This window comes from Vicia villosa, linkage group LG1 (genome assembly GCF_029867415.1).
Source record: "Vicia villosa cultivar HV-30 ecotype Madison, WI linkage group LG1, Vvil1.0, whole genome shotgun sequence".
Lineage (NCBI taxonomy): Eukaryota > Viridiplantae > Streptophyta > Magnoliopsida > Fabales > Fabaceae > Vicia > Vicia villosa.
The window spans coordinates 127,062,433-127,074,446 of record NC_081180.1 but is presented as its reverse complement, the minus strand read 5'-3'; the positions used below and the strand labels follow the sequence as shown (position 1 = coordinate 127,074,446).

General features: G+C 35.2%; 2 protein-coding genes across 3 annotated transcripts; both read left to right on the top strand.

The window, feature by feature from the left end:
- Positions 1 to 1,270: 1,270 nt before the first annotated feature.
- LOC131644144 (GDP-mannose 3,5-epimerase) lies at positions 1,271 to 4,148 on the top strand. Of its 2 annotated transcripts, none has more exons than XM_058914563.1 (7): positions 1,271 to 1,429; positions 1,920 to 2,334; positions 2,437 to 2,533; positions 2,633 to 2,762; positions 2,884 to 3,016; positions 3,407 to 3,614; positions 3,758 to 4,148. In XM_058914563.1, the coding sequence occupies exons 2-7, from the start codon at positions 1,925 to 1,927 to the stop codon at positions 3,917 to 3,919; spliced, it is 1,140 nt and encodes a 379-aa protein (XP_058770546.1). In that variant the 5' UTR covers positions 1,271 to 1,429; positions 1,920 to 1,924; the 3' UTR covers positions 3,920 to 4,148. The 2 variants fall into 2 exon arrangements, with proteins under 2 accessions (XP_058770546.1, XP_058770547.1); XM_058914564.1 differs by having other exon boundaries at positions 1,284 to 1,429; positions 1,924 to 2,334.
- A 769-nt stretch (positions 4,149 to 4,917) lies between these two features.
- Positions 4,918 to 6,784, top strand: LOC131653548 (uncharacterized). The gene is made up of 3 exons (XM_058923725.1): positions 4,918 to 5,325; positions 5,387 to 5,871; positions 5,971 to 6,784. The coding sequence occupies exons 1-3, from the start codon at positions 4,918 to 4,920 to the stop codon at positions 6,782 to 6,784; spliced, it is 1,707 nt and encodes a 568-aa protein (XP_058779708.1).
- The last annotated feature ends 5,230 nt before the right edge of the window (positions 6,785 to 12,014 follow it).

Sequence of the window (12,014 nt, the reverse complement as noted above, 5' to 3'; positions counted from 1 at the left end):
CACCCTGAGCTCTGTGCAGGTCCTCTCTAGCTTTGGTCAGGTTCTGCTGAAGATTGGATAGAGGATAGCTAAATCTTCTAAGAACAGGTTGGAGTCTTTTTAGTTTAATCCATAGCCTCTTCATAGGACTACCAGCAACTCTCTGAATCCAGCTAGTTCTAACAGCATCTTCAAAACCAGGCATATCCACAAGGCAGTTGGTGAATCTAAATTGTCTCATAGGTTTCCTCTTGACCACAGTACTATCAACATATAACATGGCATGATCTGAGACACTGGGAGACATAATCTTGAGTTGCACATCCATATACTTTTAAAATTACAATAATTGTTATTTAAGTTTTAAAATTGTAAGACAATAAAAATAAATAAGCATTATGAATATGGTTTTTATGCTCCAATTATGGAATTCTGAGGGAATCCATAATTTGGTATATTTCGGGGACCTTGTTGGTTGGAAGATTGATTTTGAAATATATAGTTGTTGGGATTTGGGTAGTTGAGAGGATAATTAGTGGAATTTTGAGTGTTAAAAGGGTTGTTGTTGGGATCCATTTCTCTAAAAATATGTTAAGAGCTACAAACAAGAAGGCTAAATAGAAAAATTAGAGAGAAGAAAGTTGATTTTTTTTAGTGTCTAAATCTAATGAAACTAGTCTCTACTTATAGAGAAAAAAATGATGAATTTTGATAAATAAAAATAAAAAAAATAATTTACTATGAAATAATTGACCCCAAATGATTATGATAAAATAAAAATATAATAACTTACAAAAATCAATAATATTTTGACAAATGTTTTTTGTGGCCCTCACTCTCTCTTATTCAACATGTTGAATTTATTCAACATAATTTAATCCACCTCATTTTCAACACTCAATTCAACACCTTATTGCACTCATTCAACTACTTAAAAATTAAACTTCTATAAAAAAACTTATGACTATCGATGTATTTCTATTAAATTCATAAATAAATCAAAGTACAAATTTAACTGCCATAAAATTTTATAAAATTTTATTTAATTATAAATTACCGTCACATATTTTAAATGATGTAGAGTAATTTGTTTTAAGCGCTTATAAAAATATTTGTTATAAATTACCGTGTTTCATGGACTTGGAGATGGTATAAAAGTTGACTTTATACTCTATTTTATTTCATAATAATTATTAATTGTAAAACAAAAAATTTGCTGAGAGAGAAATGAAAAATGAAAACAATGTCTTCTGTTTTGGCTTCTAGATACACAGATAGATACATAGGTAGCTCTACCCATTTACGTTGCAACAAAATAACGAAACGAGTGGCCCTCACTTCTCTCCTATATATATCATTTCCCACCAATCCATCCCTTCTCACACCATTCCCTTTCCCTCTCTCTCCACACATTATCACTATCTCTTCTCTTTCATTTCCCTCTCCTCAGGTTAGTCCCTCAATTTCAATTTTTTTGTCTAATTATTTACTTAATTACTATCAATTATACTTCACTTTAGGGTTTAACCTTTGAATTATTAAGGCTTTGTCTTCATAAATCTCATGTAAAAGTCTTCACCGTCAATCTTCTGTTTTCGATTTGTTTTTTTTGTTTCTCATTTGTTTTACTCTCACCAATTATCATTCCAATTATTTATATTAATTTTATTCTAGTTTAGAATAATTGGATGCTTCTATGACTTCATTTCTTTTAATCATGTGCCTACATGTGTTGTATTGCTTTTTTTTTTTTTTCTTTCAAATAGTCTGGTGGCTGAAAGTAGCCGTGCCATTGTATTTAATGTCTCTGCACAACTATCAATTGAGCTGGTTTAACGAGACATGTTGGATTGTATTCTACTGGATTATATTTGATTGTTTATGAAGCATATCTAATTCTGTTTTTAATTTAATTAAGATTAATACAATTTTTAATTCAGGTAGAATGGGAAGTACTGGAAAAACTAACTACGGAGAATACACCTATGAGAATCTTGAGAGGGAGCCTTACTGGCCATCAGAGAAGCTGAAAATTTCCATCACTGGTGCTGGTGGTTTTATCGCGTCGCATTTAGCGCGGCGTCTTAAGAAAGAGGGGCATTACATTATTGCTTCTGATTGGAAGAAAAATGAGCACATGACTGAGGATATGTTCTGTGATGAGTTCCATCTTGTTGATCTTAGGGTCATGGATAACTGTCTTACTGTTACGAAAGGGGTTGACCATGTTTTCAATCTTGCTGCCGATATGGGCGGGATGGGGTTTATTCAGTCGAATCATTCGGTTATTATGTATAACAATACTATGATTAGCTTTAACATGATTGAGGCTGCTAGGATTAATGGCATTAAGAGGTTAGTATCATGTACATTGTGTTTTTGGATCTATAACCAATGAAATATTTGTGATGTTGTGTCGGTTATTCATGCCAATTGCGAAAACTGTTTTTTCTTCAGGTTCTTTTATGCCTCTAGTGCTTGTATCTACCCTGAATTTAAACAGTTGGAAACTACTAATGTGAGCTTGAAGGAGTCTGATGCATGGCCTGCTGAGGTTTGTTGGCGATTCTTCTTTGGTTGTTTGATGAATGTTGGTTGTTTATTTTTACATTGAGATTGGGACTAATGTGTTCAATTTGATGAATGTGTTTAGCCACAAGATGCGTATGGGCTAGAGAAGCTTGCAACAGAGGAGATATGCAAGCACTATAACAAAGATTTTGGAATTGAGTGCCGCATTGGAAGGTTCCATAACATATATGGTCCTTTTGGTACATGGAAAGGTATGCCATTTTCTGAACTGCAAATTTTGGTTGTTTCGTTGTTTCCAAATGAGTAAATTGGTAGATGTTTTTAATTTTGGCGTGCTTTTGGATTTAATAAGTTTGTTGCTTCGTCATACAGGTGGAAGGGAGAAGGCTCCTGCTGCTTTTTGTCGGAAAGCGATCACATCTACTGACAAATTTGAGATGTGGGGAGATGGTTTACAAACACGATCATTCACCTTCATTGATGAGTGTGTTGAAGGTGTACTTAGGTACGTCTTGGCTGATTGTGTGGCTTATCCTGCTTTATTCATGTGCTATTTGTTGGGTTTCTCTGTTTGAATTAGAATTTTGAGCTTATGAGTTATGATATTTATGATTGATGTAAACATGACTATTAAAGTAAGCTTTTCATGTTCGAGTTATTCAAAGGGGTCATTAATTTCATTAAAATGTTTCTTTGCAAAATTCGGTTAGCTGACTCAATAACATTATTGGAGTAAATGACTATAAGAGGACTCACTGCTTCTTTGTAATTTAGTATTTGCCTTAATTGGTAGGATAGGAAGTTGATTTGGTGTTAATCAAGTAACTAAACTGTTTCAAGTTAATTCATATTCTATGATAGAAGACTTGACATTTTGATCTATTGTTGTGTTTAGACTGACTAAATCCGACTTCCGTGAGCCGGTAAATATTGGAAGTGATGAAATGGTCAGCATGAATGAGATGGCTGAGATCGTTCTTGGTTTTGACGACAAGAAAACTCCTATACATCACATTCCTGGCCCAGAGGGTGTTCGTGGTCGTAACTCAGACAATACACTTATCAAAGAGAAACTTGGCTGGGCTCCAACAATGAAGTTGAAGGTATAAAAATGATTCCTTTCTTCTTTCTTGTGTCTTACTTTCTTTTTATCAAATTTGGCTTGTTCATTTTCTTCGGAAAAGAGTAATGAATTGTTTAGGATTCCGCATATTCTTACAGAAACATCTAAATTCTGGTTTTGTAGGATGGACTGAGGATTACTTACATCTGGATTAAGGAACAGCTTGAGAAGGAATCGGCTAAAGGTATCGACACATCAGGATATGGATCATCAAAAGTGGTGCAAACCCAAGCTCCAGTGCAGTTAGGCTCACTTAGGGCAGCAGATGGCAAAGAAAGTAGTTAATTCATGGCAGTAGCAGTCAAGTTAATGTTTCAGGAAAAGAGTTGGCTTCATATTGCAGATTAATAAAGGCCTGTGGTCATGGTTATTAGCTGTTCGCAGGTTATTTATGCGTAGATCGGAATCTTCGATGCTCGTTGTATTTCATATCGCTTTTTTCAATGTACTTGATTTTCTTGTCATTCTGAATGTTATATTATATTAATATATGTAGTGTGGAATTTATGTATCATTTTGGCAAAATGTTGTGTGGATCTAGCAAAATGCAATCCTGTCTCACTTCCCCCTCTCGGTTCGATCTCTTTACCGCCCTCGAAATCTGCTCCGGCACCTTCCTCCACTGTGTCAGGGCCATCCTCTGTTGCGCCAACCCTGGTTTTTAATGGTTTTATTAAGAATGATAGATGTGAGATGTCACATACATTCCTCCAATGTTGAAAACCTCATAAAAACTACTCCCTCTGTCCTAAAATAATTGTTTATTTAGCTATAAAATTTTGTCTCAAAATAATAACTAACTAACTTTTATCAATATAAAAATTAGGCTTAATACTCAATTTGGTCCTCTACCTTTACACTAGGGTCCAATTTGGTCCTTTACCTTTTAAAAGTTTCAAAGTGGTCCCAGACGTTACCAAAAAGTATGCACGTTGGTCTTTATCGTTTGGAACGTTAAATATATTCCAACGTGGCTGCTAGGTGTCATGGGTAGGGTAATAATATTGATGACCTGTCATTTTCACTAGCAAATAGGGTACCCTCAATATCCATGTTCCATTTTTCGTTCAGCAAGGTTAGAAGTTTTCTGAAGAGAAGTGTCGAAGACGAAGACTTGTGCGAAGACGAAGAGGAGTGTGCGAAGACGAAGAAGACGACTTATCATCACATTGGGAAGTAATATACGAAGGTCAGATTTCTTATTTCTTCAATCTCTTCTTCTTGTTTATAGGTTAGGGTTTATGTATCGTATGAAAATTAGGGCCAGAAGTTTAGCTAGGGATATGGTTGATGGTTCATTTATAGGAGATTACACAAGGTTATATGATTACTGTCATGAGATACTAAGGACAAATCCTGGTTCTACTGTCAAGCTAAGTGTCACGCCAGTTCAAGAGGGTGCTGAAGATACAAGGCCTTTTTTCAAGAGGTTATATGTATGCTATGCTGCTTGTAAGCAAAGTTTCAAGCTGTGTAGTCCTATTATTGGTCTTGATGGCTGCTTTCTAAAAGGATTATGTGGAGGTCAGATCTTAGCAGCTATTGGGACTGATCCAAATGATCAGATGTTACCTATTGCATTTGCTGTTGTAGAAGGGGAAACAAAGGACAGTTGGTTATGGTTCTTGCAACTACTCATTGATGACCTAGGTGGCAGAGAAGAATGTAGAACCTACACATTCATTTCTGAGGTTATATCTATGTTGTATTCACATTTATGAGGTTATATCTATGTTGTTCTTTAAGTTACAGGGTCTACTTCCTGCCATGGATGAGTTGCTTCCAAATGTGGAACAAAGGTTCTGTGTTAGGCACTTATACAACAACTTTAGAAAAAAGTTCCCAGGAAAAATGTTGAAGGAGATAATCTGGAGAGCAGCTAGGACAACTTACCCACAAGCATGGGAAAAGGAGATGAGAGGTATGAGGCAGATAAATGAAGAGGCATACAAGCATATGATGCAGACTCCACCTAGATTTTGGAGTAAGTCTTATTTTAGGACTACTTCAAAGTCTGATACTGTGTTGAACAATATGTCTGAAGCCTTCAACAGTGTCATTGTGGAATCTAGAGGTAAGCCAATTGTGACAATGCTAGAAGAAATTAGGGGCTACATAATGGAGAAATGGGCAACAAATAGGGTGAAATTTCCTAACTTAAGTGATGAAGATGTATTGCCAAACATAAAGAAAAAAGTGGAGAGAACAAGTTCCTACACAAATTCATGGATTGTTAGGTATCTTTTGTTATTCATTGATTCCCTAACAAGTTCTAATTATGTATATTCTGTTGTATTGTTCTGTTATTCATTTTCTGTTGTATTTTGTGTACATAGGATGTCAGCTGAATACATTTATGAGGTTAGGCACATTGAGAACCCAGGTGACATTTTTTCTGTCAACCTAAAGGAATACAACTGCATGTGTAGAAAGTGGCAACTAACAGGGCTTCCTTGTGTGCATGCTATTGCTGCATTGAAGAGCAGAGGTTTACATATTGAAGACTTCATTTCTGACATTTATAAAAAGGCTAGGTATATGTCTGTTTATGATCCTATAATTTATCCAGTAAATGGAACAAATTTATGGGTCAGAACAGAGTTCCCAGATGTCCAGCCACCAAAGTACAAGAAAATGCCTGGAAGGCCTAAGAAGAGGAGGAATCGTGAGGCTGGTGAAATTGATGGGACAGATAGAAAAATGAGGAAGACAGGTATGATAATGAGGTGCACCGGGTGTAGGCAAATTGGGCATAACAAATCCACCTGCAAGATGACTCAACCACCACAAACATCACAACCAACACAAGGGTCTCAACCAAGACAAGCTTCAAGGACACAAGGATCACAACCAACACAAGGGTCTCAACCAAGACAAGCTTCAAGGACACAAGGATCTCAGCCAACACAAGGATCTCAATCAAGACAAACTTCAATGACACAAGGATCTCAACCAATCCAAGCTTCAAGGGCACCACCTACACTAGGGACTCATAAAAAGATGACAACAGCTAGGCCACACAAGATACCATTTAGGAAACCAGCACATGTGGGTCCAACAACAAGGCTTAGTGCATCTCAAAATGCAGTTGGTCCTACCACTAGGAGGACCACTCCTACAAAAAGAAACAATACTAAGAAGGGCATTTAGTTTGTTAGGGTCTGTTAACTATATTTTGGGTTGAATTAATGTAATATTTGACTAGTATATTTTGGTTCTGTCTAGTATACTTTGAACATATTTTGGGTTGTTCTATTTTGAACATATTTGAGATGCACCTATTTTGGGTTGTTTAAATGTCATGTTCTAACATATTGTGTTCTAATATATTTTGGGTTGTTTTGTTTTGAACATCTTTTAGATGCACATATTTTGGATAGTTTTAATGTCATGTTCTAATGAACATATTTCCTGGTACTTCTGTTTTGAGTACCTCATAAACATCTTGCAAATGACTTGAGTCTAATAACATATTGCAAAATACATGTCTCAAAATACTGTCTCAAAATACATTTCAAAACACTAATAACATTACAATTATTTCTAGCAAGATACTATGTTTACAAGCAACACATCTTGCAAACTACATGTCTCAAAACAATTCAAGACAAAACAGTTTCAAAATACATTAGAACACATAACTAGACCATCTTAATTACAAGAACTAAAAACATGAAACAGACAAAACAATTCCAAATGCTCTTCCATTTCTTTGTCTTCTCAATTAGCTCCCCCAATTCCAATGTTTTCAACTTCAAATCTTCTGTCTCTTTCCTGACAGCATCCATCTCTTGGCTCAGCACCTGAATCTTCCATTCATGCTTCATCAAGGTGTCTTCCTTCTCATCTCTACATTCTTCATGGAACCATTCGAAAAAACCACACCCAGAACTGGAATGCCCCTATGAAGATATTGGGAACGATGGTTATGGTTACAGAAAAAAAGACACTTCAGAACAATAATAGAACTCGTAGTACCTTAAAATGCTTGCATCCCCAGAATAGCTTTCCATAGTTGTTAACGGTTTTCGCCCTACGCAGTATTGCTTCGTCTCCACACGCGCATAGAAGCTTCGCAAACCCTGTGTAAACTTGCGAATCAATCACATTTCTGGATGTTGAGGATGAAATGCGCCCAGAACTCATGCTTTCTTGTGCAATTTTGTAGTCAATTTGTAACAAGATTGAGTTATAGGATTTTAGGTTATAGGATTTGGGATTTTTTGAAAATTGCAGTAAGAACCCAAATTATAATAGAGATGATGAACAATGATTGTTCCATCTCACGTGCCATGTCATCAAATGTTAACACCGTTTGAAGCATTTTAACGATAAAGACCAACGTGCATACTTTTTGGTAACGTCTGGGACCACTTTGAAACTTTTAAAAGGTAAAGGACCAAATTGGACCCTAGTGTATAGGTAGAGGACCAATTTGAATATTAAGCCTAATAATTAACTAACTTTTATTAATGCAACATTAACTAACTTTTATTAACTTTACCCCTTATCTACACTCTTTTCAAGTCATGTCAATATATAACAACCAATAGTAATTAAGGGTAATTTTGTAAAAATGTTATCTTTATTGACTCAATCATTATTTTTTTTTATTCTGTGTGTAACAACCTTAAACGCTATTTATTTTGAGATGGAGGGAGTAGTGTTCAAAATCTTATTAAAAATTGTTTTGAATATTGTCTTAGTGCATGTTTGGATTGACTTCTACAAGTCCCAAAAGCACTTCTAGTCCACTTCAACTTGAAAATTGGTTTTTTTCTTGTTTGGATACTTTTTCAAAATCAATTCTCCTCCTCCAAAAGCAATTCTAATAGAAGCTACAATTTCTAACTTTTGAGTTTCGTAGAATCAATTCTACATTTATTATATATTATTTATTACGTGCATGTTTGGATTGGCTTCTACAAGCCCCAAAAGCACTTCTAGTGCACCTCAACTTGAAAATTGGTTTTTTTTTCTTGTTTGGATACTTTTTCAAAATCAATTCTCCTACTCCAAAAGCAATTCTAGTAGAAGCTACAATTCCTAGCTTTTGAGTTTAGTAGAATCAATTCTACATATATTATATATTATTTATTACAACTTTTTTAAATTTTCCTTCTTTACCCTCTTTAATTTTTATCAATTACTTCTTTTCTTTTTTATTTGTATTAGAATTTATTACCATTTTGGTAATTATTCAATTCAAAATCACTTTTGTTAAAACTATCCAAACAACATTAATTGATGACAATCACTTCTATATCATTGTATCCAAACATAAATCAATTATTCTAAACTCAATTCTGTTGAAATCAATTATACTAAACTCAATTCTGTGCATGTCAATTTCTTTTAAATTTTCCTACTTTACCCTATTTAATTTTCATCAATTACTTCTTTTTTTTATTTGTACTAGAACTTATTACCATTTTGGTCATTATACAATTCAAAATCAATTTTGTTAAAACTATTTAAACAACATTAATTTATAACAATCACTTCTATATAATTGTATTCAAACATAAATCAATTATTCTAAACTCAATTATGTTAAAATCAATTCTACCAAACTCAATTCTCTCAGAATCAATTTTGACCATCGCCAATTCAAACACACCCTTAGTGTATGTTTGTTTTCCCCATGAAGCACCGCTACCGCGCGTTCAATAGAAGCTGGAAAGTGTAGCTTTTACATTAACGTGTCTTGGGACACGAAAATTGTATGGGGGAAACGCGGATCCAAACATTGCATTACTCTCCAGCACTCACGGATATTCAAAGTGCTTCTTTTTTCCAGTTTTCCTAAAACTATTACAACTTTGGATTTGAAAATAATAAGACTGATGTTTACTTTCTACACTTGAAGGAATGCAATGCTATGTTGAAGAAAGAATAAACTATTAATTTAGTTTTTAAATTATGGTTTTCTATTCAATTTACTTCATAAACTATATAAATTCAAAAAATAAGATGTATAAATATATAAATTTTTTGAATAAAAATCTATGAATAGAGTCTCTTAACATATCTGAACAGATATTAAATTGACATATTATACATACTTATTTGAGTAGATAGAAAAACTTATTTTATTATAATTGATATAATTTATAGATTAAATTGAAGAGAGAATGATACTTTAAAAATTAAATTAATAGTTTAGTGGTAGAAGAAATTATGTAGGAAATGATCAGGTGGTGTGTGAGATGTGATAGAAGTTTTGACGCTCTACTTGGACCGTGATTTGCTGCATTCACGCAGTAAAGCATCGACAATTCATTACATTAAATTTTCTTCTTCTCAAAGGCGTCCATTTTTATTCCTAGCTTTGTATTAAATAGTTTAACCAATAGATAATTGCCACTCGTATAGTTTTTATTGGCTTATAGTTCTCTTGTATATAAACAAATATTGTACACACATTTGTAAATTACCAAAGAGTTCAATTCAATATCGATTCAGTTGCTGCTCTATTGGTTTATTGTAACAAACTTTGTTACTTCTTCTTCTACCTTTGACACCATCCATTGAAGGTATGCTTGTATCCTTCAACCTTAATATGGTATCAGAGTTTTACAAGTAGTGTGAGATATTGGATCGAACTCTAGTATTGTCGAAGGGTAGCTTCTTGGTTCGATTAAGCATGAAGTCGAAGGATTGTTCACATGCTGGTGTCGAAGTGTGCATGCTGTAGTCGAAGATGGGTCTAGCATGCAGATGTCGAAGATGCTAGAGTTGTTAGCATGTTAAATTAGGTTTTAGTGTTTAAACCCTAATTTGTTAAGTTAGCTTGTTTATTAAGTTGGCTTGTGTAATGGGCCTTGTGGAAAAAGCCCATTAGTTAGTATGTTAGGTTTTATTATAAATAGCATACTAGTCTCTCATCATTGCTAAGCTGCAAATCCTAATTTAGGGTGAGAGAGGTTATTTGTTATTCTTGTAAACTTGTAATCTTGTTTTAAGAGAAAGTGAAAGAATAGCAGTTATAACCAATTCTTGTGTTCTTATTCCCTTCCCTAATTCCCTATTATACTTTGTTATTGGTATCGTTTTTCACAACAAATTGGTGCGGTGAGCGTGGAGAAGATGCCTTCAACAAAGTATGAGATTGAAAAGTTCACCGGAGTGAATGATTTCGGTCTGTGGCGCTTGAAGATGAAAGCCCTACTGGTTCAGCAGGGTTGTTTGGAAGCGTTGAAGGGAGAGGCAGCCATGAATGCTGCATTAACGGCAGCGGAGAAGACGACTATGATTGAGAAGGCACACAGCGCAATTTTGTTGAGCCTTGGTGATAAGGTTCTCAGGCAGGTATCAAAGGAGACGACGGCATCAGGGTTATGGGTGAAACTTGAAAGTTTGTATATGACCAAATCGCTGGTAAATCGACTCTACCTGAAGCAAGCTTTGTATTCATTCAAGATGATTGAAGACAAAGTATTGGCTGAGCAGTTGGATATGTTCAACAAGCTGATTCTTGATCTTGAAAATATTGATGTGAAGATCGATGATGAAGATCAAGCGCTGTTACTATTGTGTTCTTTGCCTCGATCACATGCTCACTTCAAAGAAACTCTCTTGTATGGAAGGGAGTCCCTGACGTTTGAAGAAGTTCAATCAGCCTTGTACTCTAAGGACTTGAATGAACGAAAGGAGCATAAACCTTCGACTGTTGGCGAAGGTTTGGCCGTTAAAGGAAAACTCTTACGAAAAGATGGTAAGTTCGACAAGAAGAAAGGCAAAAGCCAGTCGAAGTCTTACAGTGAAGAAGCATCTGGCATTCGATGCTATCATTGTAAGAAGGAGGGTCACACAAGAAAGGTGTGCCCTGAACGCCTGAAAGATCATGGAGGTAAGGATAATGGCAATGCAGCCATTGTTCAAGATGATTTTGAATCATCTGATGTTCTTGTAGTTTCAAGCAGTGACTCGAGAAGAGAGTGGATTATGGATTCAGGGTGCACTTGGCACATGACTCCAAACAAAGACTTGTTCGAGGAATTATGTGATCAAGATGGTGGATCAGTATTGCTGGGAAACAACAAGGCTTGCAAGATTGCAGGTATTGGATCTATTAGATTCAAGCTCCATGATGAGTCAATAAGGTTGTTGACTGAAGTCAGGTTTGTTCCTGATTTGAAGAGAAATCTGCTTTCTCTTGGTGAATTCGACAAGAAAGGATATGTTTTCCAAGGAGAGAAAAGTATCCTAAGAGTCATGAAGGGTTCGAAGGAAGTCTTGAGAGGCGTGAAGAAACAAGGCTTGTATACCCTTGAGGCTGAAGTTGTAAGTGGTTCGACAAATGTTGTATCCACGAAACCTTTGTCGAAGACAGAAATCTGGCACATGAGATTGGGCCATGTCAGTGAAAGGGGTCTGG

What these genes read in the sequence shown, in the direction of transcription:
- LOC131644144 (XM_058914563.1), top strand. Translation starts at nt 1,925, where the DNA reads ATGGGAAGTACTGGAAAAACTAACTACGGAGAATACACCTATGAGAAT. An exon ending in CTGATGCATGGCCTGCTGAG is followed by an intron (nt 2,534 to 2,632) that starts GTTTGTTGGCGA and finishes GAATGTGTTTAG; the next exon opens with CCACAAGATGCGTATGGGCT. An exon ending in CTCCAACAATGAAGTTGAAG is followed by an intron (nt 3,615 to 3,757) that starts GTATAAAAATGA and finishes CTGGTTTTGTAG; the next exon opens with GATGGACTGAGGATTACTTA.
- LOC131653548 (XM_058923725.1), top strand. Translation starts at nt 4,918, where the DNA reads ATGGTTGATGGTTCATTTATAGGAGATTACACAAGGTTATATGATTAC. An exon ending in CCTACACATTCATTTCTGAG is followed by an intron (nt 5,326 to 5,386) that starts GTTATATCTATG and finishes TTTAAGTTACAG; the next exon opens with GGTCTACTTCCTGCCATGGA. An exon ending in ACAAATTCATGGATTGTTAG is followed by an intron (nt 5,872 to 5,970) that starts GTATCTTTTGTT and finishes TTGTGTACATAG; the next exon opens with GATGTCAGCTGAATACATTT.